The 25797-nt window shown below is 37.8% G+C and overlaps 1 protein-coding gene across 5 annotated transcripts in view; it reads left to right on the top strand.

The window, feature by feature from the left end:
* Slc4a10 (solute carrier family 4 member 10) overlaps positions 1–25797 on the top strand; it is a 362675-nt gene that overhangs the window by 205934 nt on the left and 130944 nt on the right. For all 5 annotated transcript variants that reach the window (XM_004651887.2, XM_004651884.2, XM_004651886.2 and 2 more), the window contains exon 4: positions 11982–12120. In XM_004651887.2, the coding sequence (XP_004651944.1) occupies positions 11982–12120 (139 nt within the window). The remainder of the gene's footprint in view (positions 1–11981; positions 12121–25797) is intronic.

The raw sequence follows: 25797 nt of genomic DNA, 5'->3' as shown, positions 1-25797 counted from the left end.
GTCTGCAAACCAAGCGACTCATGACCAGATTGAAAGGAAGGACTCCCTTAACGCAACATGAAGTTGCTTTACCAGCCACCCCTGGATAGGGGTCCAGTAGGTTGTGAAGGCTCTGCACAGACATTATTGTATGGAATTGCATGGCTCAATAGTTTGAATAAATAACTTTGGCTTCCATAGAATTAAGCTCACTTAAACTACAAAAAGGGCTTGTAGAATTCATGCTTGGACACATCTGTTTCCCTGTCCACAGCTTGGCTTTGATGGGAAGGCTTCTGTATGATACTGGGTGAATTCAAAATATTTAACCTACTTGATTGAGGCCCTGTACCCTGAGCTGTCAGGATGTACCCTAAACATACTAAGTCATGTAGAATAGAAATGTTAATAAGATTAGAGCACTAAACTTGCAGCTGGTCTTGTAACTGATCCACAAGACAACACATACCAGATTCTTGATTACCCCAAGTGGCTTGACAAGAAACGCAGTTTTTGGCTGGAGACATGGCTTAGTGAAGGCACTTACCTGCAAAGCCTAAGGTATGACTCCCTAGAACCCACGAAGGCCACATGTACATGGTGGCACATGCATCTGGAGTTCATTTGCAGTGGCTAAAGGCCCTGGTGCACCCATTCTGGAGACAACCTCACATTGTAATACTGGCTACTCACAAGCTCTTATCAATCCTCCCACTGCCTCAGGTGCTGAGTTTGATTATAAACTAGTGCTGGGAACACCCAGATGAAAAACTAATTTAAGTTCGCCATCTGTAGCCCTCTTGGACTATTCAAAGGTATGCTGAAGGACTCAAGCTTATTTGGACTGAGAAAACAACGGGTGTTTGCTTCAAAGACTAACCTAGGAAATCAAACACTGGCAGGCAATAATCTCTTGTGTCAATACTTTATTCTGGTGTAAAGACGGGAAGCTGGAAAATACACTGTATTTAAAATTAAAAAAAAAAAGAAGTAGGGTCTCCAGAGATTCCCTTTTTTATTAATAAAGATAATGTCTAATATAATATCAATAATATTTACCTATGGCACAGAAGCCACAGTGCCATGTTCACTGCATGTGCCATATCTCTGGCCCCCTGAGCATCCTTCTGTGGGAGGCAGGGCTTGAGGAACCAGCATAGATGCTTCTGCCATAGGTGCTGCTGCTGCTATGAGTGTGACAAATAATACTTTTTCTAGACTCAAGAGTTATGTGTTTTGCCAGCATCCATAAAACTGGTAGGTTGAAGCAGGATGTGGTGACACAAGCCTTTAATCCCCACACTCTGGAGACAGAGGTAAGAGGATCAGCATGAGTTTGATGCCAGCCTGGGACTACAGAGTGAGTTTTGGGTCAGCCTGGGCTAGAGTGAGATCTATCTCAGGGAAAAAAAAAAAACCTGGCAATTTAAATATAGTCACATTTTACATTTAGCTTACTTATATTATTAAACTGAGGGCAGAAAATAAGTTTTCATGTTTGGTTAACTATCCATGTTTCTTCTCTAGAAAGAAAAGGGTCTTTTGAAAAATTTTGCCTAGACTTCCGGTTAAGATGGCAGCATAGGTACCACGACAAAGCAGCCTGGGGGGAAAAAAGACCAAAAAAACTCAGCAAAATACACACTTTTACTAAAAAGTGAGGGGTATAGGAAATTGAAGCAGCAGCGGAGAAGTAGAAGAGATCCTGAGCTTCCAGAGCCCACACAGGCCGGCAAAAGCGGCCCTGGCAGCTCTGCCAATTGCAGTGGCCGCGCACAAGAAAGCCGCCAGGCTCGGCTTCAGCCACAGGAAAAGCCAGGTGTGGGGATTATCCACTCAACCGGCGCTCTCTGCAACTCAAGAAACGAAGGGAGAGCGGCAGTGAGCAACGGAGGAGCAGACCACAAGGTAGAAGAACACGTGGAACAGCCAGAGGACCAGAGCAGCTGCAGCTCCCTCCTCTCCCCCAATGCCTGATCCCAGCTCCAGCGAACAGAGCAGCGGCCCCGGGACCCGACCACGCCAACTTGAGCCGACAGCGGGACCCAAGCAGGAGCAGAGTCTGGCAGCAACATTAGCGGCTCTGGCACTGGTAACAGCAGCCCCAGCAGGAGCAGACCCAGCAGCAGCAGACTCAGGAGCAACAGCAGCAGCTTCGGCAGTGGACCCAGTAGCAGCAGCTTCAGCAGCAGCACTGGCTCCAGAACTGGCGGCGGCGGCGGCGGCAGCAGCAGCAGCAGCAGAGGCAGCAGCAGCGGTGGGCCCAGCAGCATCAGCTTCAGCTGCTATCAGACTCAGCAGAGGCAGCTTTAGCAGCAGCAGTTCCTGCAGCGGGGATGCTGATCTGCAGTGCCACAGTGGCCAGGCTCAGTTTGCCCCACAGGAAAAGCCAGCGCCCAGCTCCAGAAATCAGAACAGCAGCCCGACAACCCAGGCAGCAACTTGACTGAGACCAAAATCATCCAAGGTAACTGGGAATGCACCAGGGAAGGGTCTCACTTGGTCACAAGCTGACTTGGATCCCTCAACAGACCAGAAATCTTAACTTCTATGTTGATAGAGGATCTGGTTGTTAGAATAACTACTCTAGCATACATACTCGGGGCTGTTTTTGACTGAAGGTGTACAGTGTTTAGTTAACTTTTAGAATCTACCTGTATTTTATTCCACTCAGCCTACTTGAACACTCCCATAGCAGGGAAACTCAACCCCTAGGAGCACCTTTGTAGATACTCTGAGAGTCTTAAGAGCCACACCTAACACCTTAAGCTCCTACCCTGAAAAAATATAAAATCAATTCAATTGATACAGCTAAGAATACTCAGCTAGCTAAAAAATCCAAGCAATAACTTAATCCAAGATGCAAAAATATATACATTATAACACAAGAAACACTAAAAAGCAAGACGATATAAATCCACCTAAAAGTATTAATGCATCAGAAATGACCTCCAGTGAGAACGAGTTAGAGGAAATGCCTGAGAAAGATTTCAAAAGAATGATTGTAAATATGTTCAAAGAAGTCAGAGAACAAATCAAAGGAGTCAAAGAGGAACTTAAAGAGGAAATCAAAGGAATCAAAGAAGATGCAGGACACCAATTTCATGAAATAAAGAAGGCAATACAAGACATAAATAAGGAAATAGAAATAATAAAGAAAAACCATTCAGAATAACTAGCAATGAATAACACAGTTAATGAAATAAAAAAAACTCTGTAGAAAATATCACCAGTAGAATGGATGAAGGAGAGGACAGAATATCTAAGCTAGAAGACCAGGTGGCAAATCTAATACAGTCCAACAAAGAGAAAGACAAACTTATAGAAAAGTATGAGTGGGAATTTCAAGATATTTGGGACACTATGAAAAGATCCAATATAAGAATTCAGGGCATAGTAGAAAGAGAAGAATTCCACTCCAAAGGCATAGTAGGCGTCTTCAATAAAATCATAGAAGAAAAATTTCCCCAAATTGGGAAAGAGGTGCCAATGCAGATACAGGAAGTCTTTAGAACCCCAGCCAGACAAAACCCAGAAAGAACTTCTCCTCGCCATATTATAATCAAACTTCCAAACACACACACCAAAGAAAACATATTGAAAGCAGTTAGAGAGAAAAATCAAGTTACCTACAAAAGCAAGCCAATCAGGATTACAGCACATTATTCAACACAAACTTTAAAAGCCAGAAGGGCTTGGAGTGATATATTCCAAGTGCTGAAAGATAACAACTGTCAACCAAGTTTACTTTATCCTACAAAGTTATCAATTGAAATAGATGGAGAAATCAGGACATTCCATGACAAAAGCAGGTTAAAGGAGTATTTGAAGACAAAACCAGCTCTACAGAAAATACTTGATAGAATCCTCCATGCTGAAGAAAAGGAAAAGCACACATATAAGGAACCTAGAAAAAGCAAGCAATACTCAAATACTAGTTAACACAAGAGAGCACAGGTAGAACCAGAACCACACACACAAAAAAATGGCAAACATAAATACACCCCTTTCAATAATATCTCTTAATATCAATGGCCTCAATGCCCCAACAGAAAGACATATGTTTGCAGACTGGGTTAAAAAGTAGGATCCTAAAATTTGTTGTCTCCAAGAAACTCACCTTTCTACAAAGGATAGATATTATTTTAGGGTGAAAGGTTGAAAGACGGTGTTTCAAGCAAATGGACCGAGAAAACAAGCAGGGGTTGCTATCCTAATATCTGACAAGATAGACTTCAGTCCAACGTTAGTCAAGAAAGAAAAGGAAGGTCACTTTATATTGATTTAGGGCATACTCCAACAGGAGGACATTACAATCCTAAACATATATGCACCTAACATGGGGGCTCCCAAATTCATCAAACAAACACTATTAGAACTAAGGTCAAAGATAACACCAAACACAGTGGTGGTGGGTGACTTTCACACCCCACTCTCATCAATTGACAGGTCATCCCGGGAAAAAATAAACAGAGAGGCATCTGGACTAAATGAGGTCATAGAAGGAATGGACCTAACAGATATATACAGGACATTTCATCCAAATGCTGCAGAATATACATTTTTTTCAGCAGCACATGGAACATTCTCTAAAATAGACCATATATTAGGACACAAAGAAAATCTTAACAAATTCAGGAAAATTGAAATAATTCCTTGCATTCTCTCTGACCACAATGGAAGTATACTACAAATCAGTAGCAAGAAAGGCTATAGAGCATACACAAAATCCTGGAAACTAAACAATACACTACTAAATGATGAATGGGTCAATGAAGAAATCAAGAAGGAATTCAAAAAATTTATAGAGTCAAACGATATTGAGAACACAACATATCAAAATCTCTGGGACACAATGAAGGCAGTTCTAAGAGGTAAATTTATAGCCTTAAGTGCCTATATTAAGAAATTAGAAAGGTCACAAGTAAACAACCTAATGCTTCACCTTAAAGCCTTGGAAAAGAAGAACAAGGCAAACCCAAAATCAGTAGACGGGAAGAAATAATAAAGATTAGGGCAGAAATTAATGAAACAGAAACAAACAATCAAAAAAAAAATAATCCAAAGAACTAATGAAACAAGGAGTTGGTTCTTTGAAAGGATAAACAAGATTGATAAACCCTTAGCAAATCTGACCAAAAGAAGGAGAGAAGAGACACAAATTAATAAAATCAGAGATGAACAAGTTAACATCACAACAAATTCCAGAGAAATTAAAAAAATCATAGGCACATACTATAAAAGCATATTCTCCACAAGTTATGAAAATCTGAAAGAATTGGATGCTTTCCTTGAGTTATATGACCTACCTAAATTAAATCAAAATGAGATTAATCACTTAAATAGACCTATAACAAACATGGAGATCCGAACAGTTATCAATAATCTCCCAACTAAAAAAAGCCCAGGCCCAGATGGATTCACTGCTTAATTTTACCAGACCTTTAAGGAAGTCTAACACCATTGCTTCTTAAGCTTTTCCAGGAAATAGAAAAAGAAGGAATTCCACCAAACTCCTTCTATGAGGCCAGCATCACCCTGATACAAAAACCAGGCAAAGATAGAACAAAAAAAGAAAATTACAGACCAATCTCCCTCATGAACATAGATGCAAAAATTCTCAACAAAATATTGGCAAACAGAATACAAGAGTATAGCAAAAAGATCATTCACCCTGACCAAGTAGGCTTTATCCCAGAGATGCAGGGATGGTTCAATATACGCAAATCTATAAATGTAATACATTACATAAACGGGTTGAAGGACAAAAATCACATGACCATCTCATTGGATGCAGAGAAAGCAGTTGACAAAATCCAACATCCCTTCATGATAAAAGTCCTGCAGAAACTGGGAATAGAAGGAACATACCTCAATATAATAAAGGCTATTTATGACAAGCCTACAGCCAACGTATTACTAAATGGGGAAAAACTGGAAGCTTTTCCACTAAAATCAGGAACAAGATAAGGGTGTCCACTGTCCCCACTTTTATTTAATATAATTCTGGAAGTGTTAGCCATAGAAATAAGGCAAGAGACACACATAAAAGAGATACAAATTGGAAAGGAAGAGATCAAGTTATCATTATTTGCAGATGACATGATTCTATACATAAAAGACCCTAAAAAATCTACTAGCAAATTGTTAGAGCTGATCAAAACCTACAGCCATGTAGCAGGATACAAAATAAATACACAGAAATCAGTAGCCTTCATATATGCTAACAACAAACCCACAGAGGATGAAATCAGAGAATCACTCCCATTCATAATTGTATCAAAAAAATAAATAAATAAAGTCCCTGGGAATAAAACTAACCATGGAAGTAAAGAATCTCTACAATGAGAACTTTAAAACACTCAAGCGAGAAATTGCAGAAGACACTAGAAAGTGGAGAAACATCCCCTGTTCCTGGATTGGAAGAATCAATATTGTGAAAATGGCAATCTTACCAAAAGCAATCTACACATTTAATGCAATCCTTATCAAAATTCCAGAGACATTCTTCATGGAAATAGAAAAAACAATCCAAAAATTCATTTGGAATCACAAAAAACCTCGAATATCTATAACAATACTGAGCAACAAAAATAAGGCTGGTGGTTTCACCATACCTGATTTTAACCTATACTACAGAGCCATAGTAACAAAAACAGTGTGGTACTGGCACAAAAACAGACATGTAGATCAATAGAACAGAATAGAGGACCCAGATGTAAGTCCACCTGATATTCGATAAAAATGCCAAAAATAGTCACTGGAGAAAAGACGGCCTCTTCAGCAAATGGTGTTGGGAAAACTGGATATATATCTGCAGAAGGATGAAAATAGATTCTTCTCTATTGCCATGCACAAGAATTAAGTCCAAATGCATTGAAGACCTTAACATCAGACCTGAAACTCTGAAACTGCTAGAGGAAAAATTAGGGGAAACTCTCCAACATATTGGTCTTGGCAAAGACTTTCTGAATACAACCCCAATTGCTCAGGTAATAAAACCACAGATAATCCCTGGGACCTCATGAAATTACAAAGATCTTGCACTGCAAAGGCCACAGTAATAAAAGCAAAGAGGCAACCTACAGAATGGGAAAAAATCTTCACCAGCTATATATCTGACAGAGAATTACTATCTAGGATATACAAAGAACTCAAAAAGTTAACTAATAAGGAATCAAAGAAGCCAATCAAAAAATGGGCTATGGAGCTAAATAGAGCATTCTCAAAGGAAGAAATACGAATGGCATATCAGCATTTAAAAAAATGTTCTACGTCACTAGTCATCAGGGAAATGCAGATTAATACTACATTGAGATTCCATCTCACTCCTGTCAGATTGGCCACTATCATGAAAACAAATGATCATAAGTGTTGGCAGGATGTGGAAAAGAGGAACCCTTCTACACTGCTGGTGGGAATGCAATCTGGTCCAGCCATTGTGGAAATCAGTGTGGAAGTTCCTAAAACAGCTAAAGATTGATCTACCATTTGACCCAGCTCTAGCACTCGTAGGCACATATCCAAAGGACTCATCTTATTTCCTTAGAAGTACGTGCTCAACCATGTTTATTGCTGCTCAGTTTATAATAGCTGGGAAATGGAACCAGCCTAGATGTCCCTCAAGTGATGAGTGGATAATGAAGATGTGGCACATTTATACAATGGAGTTCTACTCAGCGGTAAAGAAAAATGAAGTTATGAAATTTGCAGAAAAATGGATGGGCCTGGAAAGTATTATACTAAGTCAGGTAACCCAGGCCCAGAAAGCCAAGTGCCACATGTTCTCCCTCATATGTGGATCCTAGCTACAGATGACTGGGCTACTGCATGAGAATGAAAATACTTATTAGCAGAGGCCAGTATGTTTAAAAAGAGACATAAAGAGAAGAGAAAGGAAGGGAGGAGGGTACTTATTAGGTTGATATTGTATATATGTAACTACAATGATTGTGATGGGGAGGTAATATGATGGAGAATGGAATTTCAAAGGAGAAAGTGTGGGGGGGGGGGCGGGAGGGAATTAACATGGGATTTTTTTTATAATCATGGAAAACGCTAATAAAAATTTTAAAAAAGGAAAAGTATGAGTGGGAATTTCAAGATATTCAGGATACTATGAAAATATCCAATATAAGAATTCAGGGCATAGTATAAGGAGAAGAATCTCACGTGCTCAACCATGTTTATTGCTGCTCAATTTATAATAGCTGGGACATGGAACCAGCCTAGTTGTCCCTCAACTGATGAGTGGATAATGAAGATGTGGCACACTTATACAATGGAGTTCTACTCAGCGGTAAAGAAAAATGATGCTATGAAATTTGCAGAAAAATTTTGCCCATTTTTTAAAAAAAAATTATTTATTTTTTTATTTGAGAGTGACAGAGAGAAAGACAGATAGAGGAAGAGAGAGAGAATGGGTGAGCCAGAGCTTCCAGCCACTGCAAACGAACTCCAGACGCGTGCGCCCCCTTGTGCATCTGGCTAACGTGGGACTTGGGGAACCGAGCCTTGAACCGGGGTCCTTAGGCTTCACAGGCAAGCGCTTAACCACTAAGTCATCTCTCCAGCCCCAATTTTGCCCATTTTTGAGTTGTTTGTTCGTTACTGTTGATTTTTTCTGTTTCTTTACATATATGTGTGTGTGTGTGTGTGTGTGTGTGTGTATACATACATACTATTAGTTATGTACACAGTGTGTTTATTGACATTTTGGTATCATTGTTAGCCTCATCCCTGTCCTCCCCACTCCACTGGTACCCTCCTTTTTTGGGAATGTGGGTGGTGCATTGTGGGTTTAGCCTTCAGTTAAGGGTAAGAGGCAATGTCACTGTGCATAATGTCCGAACATGTGGCTCTAACAATCTTTCTGCCCCCTCTTCCGCAAATTTCCCTGAGCCATCATTTTTGGTCTCCTTCAGTGATGAGGTCTTGGGAGCCTCTGTGTCTCTGGATATATGGTTTGGTGGGAGTTGAGTGTTCTCTGTGTCTATTTCCTTCACCCTTGTGCTGATACCAACTTCACCAAGAAAGTAGCACTCTTGCTCATTTCCCCAATTACTCTTGGTTTCAGTTGAGTTCCTGGTGAGGTGTGATGGACTGGCTTTCTCATCAGGATCTGAGTCCATCTGAAAAAAAGAATCAAATTCTCCAATGGAGAGTGAAGTCAGCACCAGATAAATGGGATAATCATTATTAGTTCAGGGAGAATTTAATAGGTGAGGGCCCTCTTGTAGCCCACAATTGGTGGAAACTTGATAATGGAGAGTGGGCTCATTTTTTGGATATGGTTCTGACTTGTTTCCCAGTTACCACTATAGGTTCTATTCCATGGAGTGGATCAGTTAGCCAAATCAAGAGCATTTGGTTTCCCAACATGGCTGTGTGCAATTATTGCACTTATGTGAGCATCACTTAGCTTGTTTGCTGATAGGTAGCTCAGACCATGAGTATCTTCGACAGATGTTGGTCATTTTCCCCCAGTCACTTATGTAGCACCTTCTGGCATCAGATGAGCTAACTGTCTGGGGACTGACTGTCTTCAAGATTCCAGCTAGGTCACTCCATGTTCCGTACCAATGGCGTATGGTGTCTTCAGCAGTAGGGTCTTAGCACTAATCCTTGGTGGGTCATCAAGTATTCTGACAGAAATCTCTCTTCTTTTGGGAAAACTTGTAGGTCTCTCTGATCAGCAGCTCATTGTGTGTATTAACCACATGCTGGTAGTAGGAGTTATAGGCCAGTGCCAAGGAAAAGAAGAAAGAAAAATATCGGCAATATAAAGGAGATAGAGAGAAGAGGGAGGAGGAGAGAGAAACAGGAGAAGTTTAAGGTTAGTCTTCATCATACCCTCTCCAGGACTCTGTGATTCAGGTGGTCCCTCTAAGGACGTGATGAAGGTTCAACCATTTAGTCTGTCTTTTAGAATATAGAATTTTATGGTATCATTGCCATTTGGGTCCAGTTTTATGTCCCCCACCCCCTTTACCCTCCCTTCCACCCTGCCCTCCCTATTGTCTGGTCCTCAAGGTGCTTATTAGTATATCAGCAGCTTTGGCAGATTCAAGTTAGGAGCCACCAATGAGTTAGACACAGAAATTTGTAGAACATGCAATCTCTAGGTTTTTTTTTCTCCTCTAACTTCTCTTTATGTTCTTTTAAGAGTTTTTCATTGAGTAAAAGTCTTAGATTTTGAATTAATAATTGATAAACAACAGAACTTATTTCTTACAGTCTTGAAGCTAAGATCAGGCTCTTAGCATGGTAGTGTTCTGGTAACTTTCTTTGGAATTGCAAACTGCCATTTTCAACCTGTATCATTGCATAGTGAAAGAATATAAGAGACCTCTCTGGAGTCCACTAATAAGGCATGCTTACTGTGGTGGTTTGAAAAGAATAGATGGCCTCCAATATATTCAGTTGCTTATTTGTTTGTAGTCTGCAGCCACCTAGATGGAGGCAATGTCACTGGGTGGATCTTAAGGTGTGGTGGTGGGTTTCACATTTTAATCTAAAGATATGCAAAGTGTGCCTAGCTGGAGTTCCTAAAGTGTGCTATTTGGCTTTTGGGTTTTTGGCTTGTGCTTCTTTCTTTCTCTCTGCTTGGTCCTGTGAAGGCAGGCCAGCTTCTTCTGCCTTTTATGGAACTTCCCCTCGATCTGTAGGCTTCAGTAAATATCCCTTCCTCCATAACAGTGCCTGGTCTGGAAGTTCATCTCAGTGAACCTGAATCTGACTGCTATACTTATCATTCATGAGAACTTCACTCTTCCTTTATAACTCAATTTCTTCCAAATCACCTTTTTGATTTAAACATATCATGTTGGCACTTAGGATTTCAACACTTAATTTTGGGGATGTATACTCAGTCCATTGCATTGTTTATTGCTTTGCTAATGTAATACTTTCCTAGTTATTACAAGCTATTATAAGAAAGCAAATGGTCACCAATGAACAGTGGCTCAACTCAATATTTTCACCTTAACAATGTTGTGAAAACAAAACACATTCAGTAGAAAACATACTTCAAATTTTGAATTTTCATCTTTTAAAAGACTAGTATTTCATACTGTGATTTCCTTATCTGAGATACACTTCCCTAATGGGAAGTGGCATTGAGCCACAACTCCCAGTCATTTACAGGTTCACATGGATAAATGATACATACTCTACTTTGTTGGAAAGCTAGGATGTTCATAAGTTATCTGAGTTAGAGTATTTTCAATTTACCATGGTTTTATCAGGATGTGATCCCATCATAATTCAAGAAGCATCTGTGAGTCTTAAAAGTAGTTGATATGAGCCCCCTACTTTGTTCTTTTGTTTTGCAAAATTGGCTATTCTATTCCTTTATCCTTTCAAGATAGATTTTAGAATTAATTTTTATTATCCATAAAGATTCTTTTAGAAACTTGTTTGGAACTGAATTACTGTAGTTTATTCAGGAAGAATAATTTCTTAACTGTAGTGACTTTTTTCAGTTGATGGAAAGTATAATTTAGTTTATTTAGATCTTTCATTTTAAATCAGTTATTTGATCAGATTTTATACTTTATAGAATACATATTTTCTACATGTTTTGTTAAAATTTATGCCTGGATATATTTCTTAACCTATTCTAAATTTGTTTTGTTTTCAAAACTTCTATTATAGTACATATGATTGATTTTCTATGTATGATCTTATATCTTGCAGCCTTGCTATTCTTATCTCTAGGTTTACATTTTAGGTTTCATGGATTGTTTTCTTTGTAGGCAGTCATGCTACCTGATATGGGCAAATTTACTTCTTCCTATCTAGATAATTTCTACATATATATTTACTTATTTATGTTCTTAAATTATACTAGACTTAACATTAAATTTAGTTCAAAAACTCAAGTTCATGCTGTATGAGTACTGTATTGGGGAATAATATTTGAGTTTGGGGTGGTCATGACTTGGGGGGCATTTAAAGCTTATAGCTATGATAAATGCTTATTCATATCTGATTTTTCACAGATACCCCATCACAGAGGGTTCAGTTTATTCTTGGAACTGAAGATGATGATGAGGAACACATTCCCCATGACCTTTTCACAGAACTGGATGAGATTTGCTGGCGTGAAGGGGAGGATGCAGAGTGGAGAGAAACAGCCAGGTGAGGATATTCATCGAGGTGGGAAGGAATCCAAAATAAATTTTGTTATTAGAAAATAAGATTCTCAGTGCAACAATTTTGCAAGTATCTCTAGTTGCTGCTGATTTCTAAACTTGCTCATCTGGCCTGGGCATATCCTGTAATGGGATGTTTGTCAGAATGAAATATGAAGAAAGTCGTGATTATAGTAAGCAATGCAAGGCAGCAACAGCTACAGTCAGAAGATGAACAGTTGCATAATTTGTATGTCATAAACAAAACAATGCAAAACTAAAAATCAATTCTTTCTGTCTTTTTAAATAATTTTTTATTTGAGAGAGAGGGAAAGAGAGAGAGAGAGAGAGAGAGAGAGAGAGAGAGCGAGCGAGCCAGGGCCTCTAGCCACTGCAAATGAACTCCAGTCGCATGAGCCACCTTGTGCATCTGGTTTATGTGGGACCTGGAGGATTAAACCTGAGCCCTTAGACTTTGCAGGCAAGCACGTTAACCACTAAGCAATCTCTCCTGCCCTGTTTCTGTCTTTTTGGCTGTTGTGTATAAACCAATTGGGGTCTTGGTAGAAATGTAGACTTTTATATACCTTAGGCATAGACTCTTAGGTCCTATATTTTTATATAAGCAAAATGAATTTATACAATCTTAGATTATTCTATTCGATTATAAGAATAAACTTTAGTTAATCAATCTTGCTGGATATTTAGGCTGATTTTTTTTTCTATAAATGTTATTGTAATGATCATTTATTTATACAGGCTCCTGGTTGATGCCATGCCAATTGTTTTTCTTTTGTGGACCACCCTGAGTAGCAAGAATCTTTACCATAAGGGTGAAGGAGAAGGGATCAGAATAGTTTTCTCAGGAGAGATGATTCTTGAGCTGACTCCTGGTGGATGAATTGAAGTCAGTCAGTAATGCAGAGAGGCTGGTACACTAGGCAGAATGATCTGGATATGCTGGGAAACATTCTCGATGTAGGTTTGATTGTTTTGTTCCTATGTTCTAAATGTTAGTACTTTCTCTGTTGAGTGCATTGTTGGGAGCTCTTGGTGTTCAGTAGCTTTCTAAAAGTTATAGGCACTACACAGAATCATGTTAAACTTGTACCTCTACCCAATATTTTCTATCCATCTAAGTTAGTGTTAAAATAAGTGTTCAACTTTGCTAATGATTTAAAAATTAATGTACAATTTCCTGATTGCTAAAGATGTTGAACTTTTTAGATGCTTATTGGTGATTTGTTTTTCTTCCACTGAGAACTCTCTTTTCAGTTTCCTCCTTCATTTTTTGAAAGTGTTGGTGGATTTTTTTATTGCTTAGTTTTCTGAGTTCTTTGTATATTCTAGATAATAAATGTCTGTTGGATGTATAACTGGCAAAGATTTTATCTGATTATGTATTCTGTCTATTGACTCTGTTGATGGTTTTCATATCTATACAATAGCATTTTAATTTCATGGGATCCCAATGGTCAACTGTTTATCTAATTAACAGAGCTCTGGGGTCTTATTCAGAAATTCTTTCCCTATACTTATATCTTAGAGATTTCTTCCTACGATTTCTTCTAGCTTTTTTGAGTTCTAGATATTAATAGTATTGAGGTCCTTGATCTATTTGGAATTGATATTTTAGTACATGATAAGAGAAAAGAGAAAATTCATTCTTGTACATGTTTCTTCAGAACCATTTGTTGAAAATGACTTATTTTCTCCAGTGTACATTTTTTAACCTTTTTTTTATTTTGTCAAAGTAGCTGAAGTTACTAGAACTTAAAGCTGAGTTCCTATTCTATTTAATTGATTTATGTGCTTGGTTTTATGACACAATCATGTTGCTTTTTTTACTGTGTTGCAGTCAGCTTCACATTGCTGGCAGAAAACACCTGACCAAGGGCAACTTGCGGGAGGAAAGAGTTTATTTTGACCTGTTTACAGACTCAAGGGAAAGCTCTATAATGGTAGGGGAAAATGATGGAATGAGCAGAAGTGGACATCACCTCCTGGCCAATATCAGATAGATAATAACAGTCGGAGAGTATGCCAAACACTGTCAAGAGGAAGCTAGCTATAATACCCATAAGCCCATTTCCAACAATATACTGCCTTAAGCAGGCTTCAGTTCCCCACAGCCACCAGCTGGGGATGTAGCATTCAGAACATGTACATTTTTGGGAAACACCTGAATCAAACCACCACATTTTGTCCCTGACCCATAGACTAAAAGTACATGATATAAAATGCAAGGCATTTAGTCCAACTTTAAAAGTCCTCATAGATTTTATTAAATCCAATGCTGTTCAAACATTCAAGTAGTCCAAGTTGGCCTTTTACTTGAGCTGTAACACTAAAACAAACAAAACAATAATGGTACAGAACAGACATTCACACTGTAAAAGATGGCACTGGCTATAGCAAAGAAATATTTAACCTATATAATATTTAAAACAAACAGGGCAAACATCAAACTCTGTAGCTCCAAGTTTGACAACTCTAGCCAGTGACAAGTCTACAAGTTCAGTAATCCTAAGTAGTGCTAAGCTCTGGAGTTCAATTCTACCCCTCTAGCTAGGCTACTCATAGTCCTGGAAAACTGCATCCAGTACTGGAAGCTTTTCTTGGCAACCATCCCATAGTCCTGGCAGCTCCATTGGGTCTGTTTATCCTCATGGCTCCATTGGGTCTCTACACAGGTAATCTAACAAACCTGTTTCCCACTGCCCATGGTCACTTCCAGAAATGTTGAAATTTCATTGACCCTCTCTTTCTTGCATTTCTTATACTCCATGATACCAGGTGGGCTACCAACTTGTTAACATAGGGACGGCGGGGGTGGTGGTGGTGGTGGTTAAAGCAGACTTTGAAGAATAGGACACACCTTCAGCATTCAGGCCCCTTGAAAAGAGTCTGCATTCTCCTTGCTGTTCCATTGAATATTAGCTGGCCCAATCTCAATGGTTGAAATCTCTCAAACATAGCTGAATGGGTTGAAATTTTGGACTAAAGATGTCATTTCTTAATGTATCATATCCATCTGCTCACACCAGTCTATTTCTATACAATGAAAGAAGTTCTCAGGATACAAACAGGCAGAATTCAGTAAGCCTTTCACTCAAACTGCTTCTAACCCAGTTCCTACAAAGTTCTTTCTCACCCTCATAAGCCAAACCTCACAGTGCATAATCTTACTGCATTCAGGTCTTTCAACTGTAACAAGTCTGCTCCATCAAGCTGTACTTACAGCACTGCAAGGTGTCTCAGGCCAAGGTTTCAAATCTGTCCACAATCCTCCTACATATCAGTTCCAAAAGGCCAAGCCACCCAGTCAGGTTTCTAGCACAAATGACTCCACTTCTCTGTACCAGTTTTACTGTTGCAGTCAGCTTCATGATTATGGTAGAAAATACTGGGCAGCTCATGGAAAGAAAGGGTTTATTTTGACTTATAGACTCAGGGGGAAACTCTACGATGGCAGAGGAAAATGGTGGCATAAGCAGAGGGTGAATATTACCTCCTGGCCAATATCAGGTGGACAACAACAGTAGGATTGGGTGTCAAACACTGGCAAGAGGAATCTGGCTATAACACCCATAAACCTGCTCCCCAGTAATACATTGCCTCCAGGAAGATCCAGTTTCCAAATTTCCACCAGATGAGTACCTAGCACTCATTACGCATAAGTATGGGGGACACCTGAATCAAACCACTACACTATGGTTTTCTAGTGTATTTTGAAATCAGGTATCATAACAGTATAGTAGCATTCCTTTTGTTGACAGTTTTGGCTCTCTGAGGTCTTGTATTTTTCCTTATAAACTTTGAGCCTTTTTTCCCCATTTCTGTGACGAATGACGCTTAATAATTGATTTGGATTGCATTGAATCTATAGCTTGCTTTTGGTAGGATGGCCATTTCCCCAGTATTCATGCTTTCTATCCATGAGCATGGGAGAGATTACTATCATTTCATTTCTTCCTCAATTTCTTTCTTCAGTGTTGTAATTTTTTATTGTAAGAAATCTTTTACTTCCTTAGTTAGGAACATTCTAAGGTATTTAATTTTTTTGTGGCTACTGTAAATGGGACTGCTTTCCAGATTTCTTTCTCTGTATGTTTGCCATTGGTATATAAGAAGGCTATTGATTTTTTTGTATGTTGATTTATTTTATATCATGCCACTTTGTTTAAAGTATTTATTAGGTCGAGGAAGTTTTTTGGTAGAGTCTCTCAGGTCACTTATGTGTAAAATCATATAATGTTTAAATAAATAGTTCAACATCTTTTTTTTCAATTTGCATCATTTTATTTCTTTCTTGTGTTGTATAACTCAAGCTAAGACTTCAAGTATAATGCTAAATAGCAGTGAGGAGAATTACCATCCCTCTTTTGTTCCAGATTTTAGTGGACACGCTTTAAGTTTTTCACTATTTAGTATGATATGGGCCTTTGGTCTTTTATATATAGTCTTTATTACGTTGATATATAATCCTTCCATACCTAGAATGTCCCATGTTTTAATCATAAAGGATTTTGTATATTCTATTGAAGAGCTTCTCTGCATTGACTAATATGATCAGTTTCTAACCTTAAGTGTATTTATGTGATATATTACAGTAATCTGTTTTCATATGTTGAACCAGCCATGCATCCCTCGGATAAAACGTACTTGATCAAGGTGGATGATACTGCTGTGTTCTTAGGTTAAATTTATAAAATTTTATTGAGAATATTTGCAACAAATTTTATCATGGATATTGGTCTATAATTTTCTTTGCTTGTTGAGTTTCTGTGGGTTTGGTATTAGGGTAATGCTGGCTTTATTGAAGGAGTGAGGGAGCATCCCTCCTTTTAAATTGTGTGAAATAATTGGAGAATAAGTAGCTTTAGTTCTTATACAAAGGTTTTGTAGAATTTAGCAGTGAATCCATTTGGGTCTGGACTTTGTTTGGTTAGGAGGCTTTTATTATTTCTTCAATCTCATTAGATGTAATAGCTCTAGTAAGAAAACCCCTGTATGAATTACTTGATTTTATTTGTGATATGTTTATTGTAATGTTTTAAGTGTAGAACTAAATTTAAAATACCTATTTGATCAATTTTAAAATTAAGAGCTTTCCACATTTTTTAACTACATCAGACTATGAGATAATTTTAATCATTTATATAATGTATGTTCATTTTTATTTGGTGATAGGAAAGGAATGAAATATTGTCTTCTCCTCAAGCCTATTGTATAACTTTCATTCTTTCATGATTAAAAATTTGTTGATGAGGAAGACAAAGTATATGCCTCCTTACTAAAGACTGATAAAATCTATCTTTCACTATTTAAAGGAAACAAATATATCTGGATGGCATGAAAGGACAGAGGGGGGATATGATGAATATAAAATGCATTGGCTAAAGTAAGCCTCTTTAATATTTTGATAAGAAGCACTTTTTGTTATTTTGGTTTTTTGAGGTAGAGTCTTGCCCCAGCCCAGGCTGGCCTGGAATTAGTCTCAAGCTGGCCTAGAATTCAGAGCAAGACTCCCATCTCAGTCTCCCAAGTACTGGCATTAAAAGCAGTACCATTATGCTTAATGGAAGCCTTTAATTAAAGCACTTCTTTAGATCCTTTTTTTAAAAAAAAATGTCATCCTTCATCATAGACATGAGAATCAAGATGGAAATGTATGTGTGTGTGTGTGTGTGTGTGCACGCGTATGTATGTGTGTATATATATATATATATATATATATATATATATATATATACACACACACACACACATACATACATACATACATACATACATACATAAATACATACATACATAGGATTCCTGCATCTGTAAATCAAAATAAACACTTTTCTTCCATGAGCTCCCCTTCATTGGTATTTACCAGCAACATGAAGCTGACTGCAACAGTAAAACTGGTACAGAGAAGTGGAGTCATTTGTGATAGAAACCTGACTGGGTGGCTTGGCCTTTTGGAACTGATATGTAGGAGGATTGTGGACAGATTTGAAACCTTGGCCTGAGACACCTTGCAGTGCTGTAAGTACAGCTTGATGGAGCAGACTTGTTACAGTTGAAAGACCTGAATGCAGTAAGATTATGCACTGTGAGGCTTATGAGGGTGAGAAAGAACTTTGTAGGAACTGGGTTAGAAGCAGTTTGAGTGAAAGGCTTGCTGAATTCTGCCTGTTTGTGTCCTGAGAACTTCTTTCATTGCATAGAAGTGTACTGGTATGAGCAGATGAATATGGTACAGAAAGAAATGAGATCTTTGGGTCAAATATATATATATGTAGCCTTTAGTACTTCATATCTCTTTGAAATTTTTTAGTGATTTTCTTCTTTTGATAATATTTTTGTCTCTTCCTTTGACTCAGAAATTTCCTTGTAGCTTTTCCAATCTCACGAAGCTAGAAGGTGACAGAAGCAGTACAAGAATCAGGCTATTTAACTCAGTCACAGTTGATCAGTGTGGCAGACATCTTCAGGTTCACTGAAATCAACCTCCAGACCAGGCACAGTTATGGAGGAAGCGATTTATTGAAGCTTACAGATCCAGGGGAACTTTCGTAATGTCAGAAGAAGCTGGCCTGTTTTCACAGGTCCAATCAGAGAGAGAAAAGCCACAAGCCAAAAGCCACAGAGTATATTTTAGGAACTCCAGCTAGGCACTTTGCGTATCTTTAGATTTGAATGTCAAACCCACCATCGTACCTTAGGGCTGAACTGCCTTGTGGTACCTCCTCCAGCCAAATGGCTGAAGATCCAAAGTACAAACTAATAAAACTCTGAATATATTTGGAGGGAGCATCTATTCAAACTACCACAAGCAGATAGGATTTTTTTCATGCTCTAATTGACTAACTTATAAAAATGTGCTCATCCTAAGTCACCAGAATATTTTGCTGTTTATTTATATAGAATAAAAGTGGTTGTGTAGTTAGTTATTAGCTCTTTCTATTAATGCTAGATAGGACCTGTATTTATAGTGGTGCTTTTGGAACCGTATGCATGGCACAGCTGCTTGAAGTTCAGGGAGACATCTGATGAGCCATCAAAATAGTAATAGGCATTGAAGAGCAAGGGGAAGAGTTTGGCTGAGATACAAACCTTTATGGAAAAATAGAATATATCAGAGTCTTAAAGATTTAGTGGGTTTTAAAGTAGTGGAGATAATTTTGGTCTTTGACCCTTGTTTGTCTAGCAAACCAATTTGGGTTAATTTGTGAATCCATGTGATTTTTAAAATGTAATTTAATCCTAAGAAATCATTAGCACAATAACTTGAGCTCCTTCTTTCTTTCTATTAGTATCTTGAGTGGGAGTAATAATGTTCTAATGGAATAGCAGAAATAAAAATGTTTTATTAGTAAATTGCACCTGTCACAGGGGTAGGATGATTGCCAGGAGTTCTAGGCCACCCTGAGACTACATTGTGGATTCCTGGTCAGTCTGAGCTAGAGCATGACCCTACCTCAATAAATAAATAAATAAATAAATAAATAAATAAATAAATAAATAAATAGAATATACTTTGTATGGATACATAATATGTTGGCATCATCTTTTTCCTCTTCCCTACCCCCAATCCTCTGAGAGCCCTTGTCAGTGGGGTTGCTGGTATACCCCATGGGGTTTTAGGTTATGAATTGTGACAGCAGCATTCAGTCAATGGGGAAGGACAACGCTTCTGGGTATGTTGCCCCAACTTATGGCTCTTACAATCTTTCCTCCCCCTCTTCCACAACATTCCCTGAGCCATGGTGGGTGTGTTTTAAGTTTACTTTAATGTTAAGCTTTCAGGATTTTCTGTATGTCTGCTTTGATGTATGTTGAGTACCTTTGTCATCTGTCTCCTTCACTCTGATGTTGATTGTCAGGTTCACCATGTAAACAGCCTTTTGGTCATCTCCCCAATTCCTCTGTTGTTTCATGTGGCCCCTGTTTGAAGGGTGAGGGGTGTTTTATCTCCTTGGATCTTGCTACCTTCTGCAAAAGAACTGATTCTCCAATGGAGAATGAAGTCAGGATAGGTTAAATGGGATAAGCATTGTTAGTTTTGGGGCGATTTTGCTGGATGTAGCTCTTCTTCTGGTCAAAGACTAAAGGGAACTTGTAGTTGGAGATCATAATCTTGGTCTCTATAGAATTCCTACCTGGTTTCCTGTTCCAGTTATGGGTTCCTTTACATTGAACAGATCAATTAGCCAATCAGAAAGCCATTGATTACCTACCAAGGCTGTGTGCCACCATTGCCCTGGAGTATACATCTTGTCAGGCTGGTTGCTTCTGAGAAACTTTGCTTGCTCACACCATTGTAGCCACTTTTCCCCAGAAGCTTATATAGTGCTTTACAGCACTAAACAGGTGAACCTTATGGGGACTGGCTTTTCTGGATTCCAGTTAGGTTTCTCTATGTTCTGTGTTGTCAGCATATGGTGCCTTCAGCAATAGGGTCTTATCGTTTACCTCAGGATGTTAATCAAGTGCTTTGACAGAAGCCTGTCTTATTTTGGGGACCTCATAGGTCTTTCTGATAACAGCTCAATGTGGGTAGCAACCTATTTCTGATACTGGGAGTCACAAGCCAGAGCCAAATGTTTTAAGGCTAGGCCTTCATTCCACCTTCTTCAGGGTCCTTATTTCCAGGCACTTTTCCCATACTCCTGTTGCACGTTCATTCTTTTAGTCTACCTTCAAGAAGAAAAATTTCTATGGTACCAGTTCATTTTGGGTATAGTTTTGTGTTTATATCTCCCAACCTCCTCTTCCCCAAACCTTTCCATCACTATTGTCTGGGTCTCTAGTTGCCTGTCAGGTATGCCACTAACTCAAGTTTTTCTAGGTTTGGAATCACAAATTATTGAGAACATGTGGCATTTTTCTTTCTGTGATTTTGTGAGTTCACTGAGTATGATGTTCCAAGTATATCCATTTTCCTGCAGATTTTATTGTATCATTTTTTTTTCTTACTGAGGAGAATTGCATTATGTAAATATAGCACAATTTCCTTAGCTATTCATCCAATGATGGGCATCTAGGTTGATTCCAGTTCTTAGGTATGATGAATTGAGCAGCTATAAACATGGTTGAGTAAATATCTCTGCAGTGAAGCATGGAGCCTTTAGGGTAATTGCCCAGTAGGAGATTAACTGGGTCTGTTGGTAGTTCAATTTTCATCTTTTTTCTGGAGTCTCCATATTGATTTCTATAGTGTTTACATTACCACCAACACTGAATGAAGGTTCCTCTTTCCCAACATCCTTGCCAACATTTATTGTCATTTGATCTTTTTTAAGGATTGCCATCTTGACTGGAATCTCATAGTTGTTTTAATTTGCATTTCCCTGATGGAAGAACATTGTTTCTAAAACATTGAATTTGGATTATTTACTTCCCCCTAAAATGATGCTAGGTATTTTATGATCATAGATGTCATTTTCTAGTTCCTCTTTCACTCTTCTGAGAGGATATTTTGTTTGAAGCACATATTGCTTCCTTCAAAGCCATGATTTTTGAGTTATAAGAACTTTTTTCTATGTGAGTAGAACTGGAGAATATAAAATATTAACCTGAGTTAGTGGTAATAGAATGCACAAAAAAGTTAAGTTCGTTAGAAAACATCTATTGCTAAATGGCAAAACAATTTTCTTTTGTATTTTAATACAACTTCGGTGGAGCAGATTATCATCTACTTAATCCTTAAAGAATTCACGAAACACCTATTTAAATGTCATTTATGAGAAAGAAACTTCAGTGTGCTAATCATGGATAAAAACAGATCCAGACATACTGAAGGAAATGAAAATAATCTGCTCAGGGTTTAAATTGTCACTCACCACATATAGAAAATGTCATGTAATTGGCCTACAATTTTTATTATATTTTATTTTTTATATCATCTATCACATTTGCTTCATGTTCTGAGACTCTTATTTGCTTTGGTTTACTATTCAAACAAATGTCAGCAGGATTTATTTGAAAACTGGAACAAATTGCAGTCCTTTAAGTCATTAACTGCAACTCACAGTATACTCAGTGACTAAAATTCATGAAACAGGACATGATATATTCCAAGACCTGTTAATTTCTAAATTTGAAGGATGAAAATGGATGGGAATAAAAAGCAAAAACCAGAGCTATACTTATGTGATATATATATATATATATATATATATATATATATATATATATATATTATTTTTTTAATATAGTCTCCTTAAAAACATTCATTTAAATGTCGCTTAAAGCTTTTGGCATCATCTTGGAGTTGGCATAAACCACTGAATCTTGAAATGTGCAGTATTTTTAGAAACTTGATATTTGTAACTTGTGGGTTCCTTTTATGGAATGAACCTTCTGTCTTCTCCCATAATATTCATAAAACCTATGTGTATATCAAACCATCCATGAATGTAACTTACATTTGGTCATTTTAAATTGCTTAGAACTTCTAGGACTCTATTCTTTTCTAATTCAACCAAACCCTCAAGTTGCATATTTACCCTCAATAAAATAAGTTACTGCTTAGATTCATTTTTAAAATGTCATTTGAGATAGATAAGCAAATCACTATACAGACTAGAAAACCAAGAAATAGACCAACACAAGGGTGGCTAATTGACTTTTGACAATGGGCAAAAACTATAAAATGAAAGTTACTGTTGAAATTCAACAATTTGAAAATCAGTTAATAAGGAAAATGGGCAGAAGTCACAAAAGTTGATTTTACAAATGAAGATGTACATTACAAATAGCACGTAAAATAGTCTTTATTGCAAGGCAGGTTAAAGCTGATGTGAGATATCTCTATGTAACTTAGGACAGTTAAGGTAAAACTCAACATTGTAGGAGATGCTGTTAAGAATATAAAAAGTTGGGGCTGGAGAGATGGCTTAGCGGTTAAGCGCTTGCCTGTGAAGCCTAAGGACCCCGGTTTGAGGCTCGGTTCCCCAGGTCCCACGTTAGCCAGATGCACAAGGGGGCACACGCATCTGGAGTTCGTTTGCAGAGAATGGAAGCCCTGGCGCGCCCATTCTCTCTCTCTCCCTCTATGTGTCTTTCTCTCTGTGTCTGTCGCTCTCAAATAAATTTAAAAAAAAAGAATATAAAAAGTTGGGTCTCAAACATTGCCAGTGTGAATGTAAAGTCCTAGTGAAGAACACTGGAAAACAATGTGGTAGCTGCTTATAAAACTAAGTTCATATCTACTTGGTGCCTCAGCAACCATATTCTTGAGCACTTGCTCCAGAGAAATGGAAACTTGTGTTCACAAATTGAACTCTACCTGAGTGTTCAGGTCAGGATTATTTGTAAAAGGAAAACTATGAAAATCTTAAATTTCCTTATGAAACTCTGATACCTCTAATACAAAAGAACATTATTTAGCAGCCAAAAGAAATAAAATATTGATGCAGAAAACTTTAATGAATTTCAAGAACATTTCCCTTAGTGAAAAAAAGACAGTTTAAAAAAATTTAGTGATTTCCATCTGACAAGGATAGAGTGAAAGTTGAGAATATAAGGGCATGGCAGAGAGATTTCCTTTACCATTCAGGAGCAAGTCTGTATCTTTATTGCAATAGAGGTTACATAAATTGACATATAGGATAGAAATGCACAAACATATGCCGTGTCAGCATTCCTATTATTAAAATTTTTACAGTAAAAAGAAAAATTGAAATAATATAGAATCTTGCTCATCTATCTTCACTGTTGTCTAGGAGTAAAATTTGATTATTAATGTTCTTAATGTGAAGAGTACTTAAGTATTTTATAAAAGTAAAAAGGGTAATACAGCCTAAAGATACTATCATTATATGGGTCAGTATGTTTGGTAGAAAGTCCAGAAGCCTTAAGTTATATTTTCCTTCTTTCTTTTATTGTTCTAAAGTAGGGTCTCGCTCTAGCCCAGGCTGTCCTGGAATTAGTCTCAGGCTGGCCTTAAACTCACAGAGATCCTCCTATCTTGGCCTCCTGAGTACTGGGATTAACAGTGTGCACCATCACATCAGACTATATTTTTACATAGGAAAAACACAACAACACTGTAGTCCTATTAACACTATTTCAAGATTTCAAAACCCAAAGTCTTCCTTGTCAACCCAATAAGTTGAAAAATAGATAATTCATCTAACATGGTCTTCAGTGAAAATAGTGCTAGTCTAAGCGCTGCTATGTAGTCTCTATTTTATTTGTCTGAAAACAGCAACACATGGTAGTAGCACCTAAGGTGACAGAAGATTTAATAAAAGTTATTTGTATTCCCATGGTGTGACTTCTTTGTGTAAAATTTCACTTAGCCCATTCTACAGAGTGTTAGAAAGAAAAGCATCAGTTTTAATTTAGTGCACTTGGTAACAAATAAAATAATATAACAATGGAGAGAACAGGAACATTTTTCATGTGTAGATTAGTTTCAGACATGAATGAAAATTAAATGTAATATCAGTTGGTTTGCTGTAGGCATTAGCATAAGATCTTTCAGTTAAAAGTACCATAACGGGATTGGAGAGATGGCTTAGCGGTTAAGTGCTTGCCTGTGAAGCCTAAGGACCCCGGTTCAAGGCTCGATTCCCCAGGACCCACATTAGCCAGATGCACAAGGGGGTGCACACATCTGGACTTCGTTTGCAGTGGCTGGAAGCCCTGGCATGCCCATTCTCTCTCTCTCTCAATCTCTCTCTCTCTCTCTCACTCTCAAATAAATAAAAAAAAATTTTTTTAAAAAGTACCATAACGCATGGAAACTGAGCACCTCTATTATGGTAGGAAATGGGCTCAGACTCTGGGAGGAAATAAAATTAAAACAACTTGGATTTGAATCCTGACATGAAAAAGGTCATTGGCTAGTAGATCATGAGCTACTTTTTTAATGTGCCGAATTTGTCTCATACTTATTCACCTGAGAAAAATGGCTCAGAACCATTGAAAGGCTTTCTCTTGATGACATTGTAGCTTGGATGTAGATTATGGAAAGTTTGGACTTCTTTTTATTATGAACTAGTTGAAGGCACTTTCTACAATAATAATTCATTTCAAATTACTCTTCAAGAAATTAATAATTTGTGAGATATACATTATGTCATCAAGTCTTTATGTGCATATATATATATATATATATATATATATATATATATATCTGTCCTATAGATTCATATATGTATATGTATGCTTTTACACATATATGGCATGAAATACTAATTTATTCAATTTATCAATATCACTTTCATTCTTACCAGCAACTGTAGGATTTTTAAAAGTTTATATTGAGAGACAGAGAGAAAGAGGAAGAGGGAGAGAGAGGGAGGGAGGGAGAAAGAGAGAGAGAGGGAGGGAGAAAATAGACACATCAGAGATTTTGGGCACTGTGAATGAACTCTAGATGTGTATGCCCCCTTGTAGTGTATGTGAGACCTTGTGTGCTTGCATCACTTCATCTGGCTCCTTGGGACCTAAAGTTTGGGACATGAGTTCTTCGGCTTCTCAGGCAAGCACCTTAACTGCTAAGCCATCTCTCTAGCCCTGTACTTAGGAATTTATTCTGTAATGAGTAGCTAAAGTGATAATCTATATTAGTTTAAATCTGATGAATTATGCTGTAAAATATTCTGTGAATACAATACTCTAAAATTCGTGCATTTAGGGCTGGTGAGATGGCTTAGCAGTTAAGACATTTGCCTGC

The sequence above is a fragment of the Jaculus jaculus genome, chromosome 4, assembly GCF_020740685.1.
Source record: "Jaculus jaculus isolate mJacJac1 chromosome 4, mJacJac1.mat.Y.cur, whole genome shotgun sequence".
NCBI lineage: Eukaryota > Metazoa > Chordata > Mammalia > Rodentia > Dipodidae > Jaculus > Jaculus jaculus.
The sequence above is the reverse complement of the archived record's forward strand: the minus strand, read 5'-3'. Positions and strand labels throughout refer to the sequence as shown.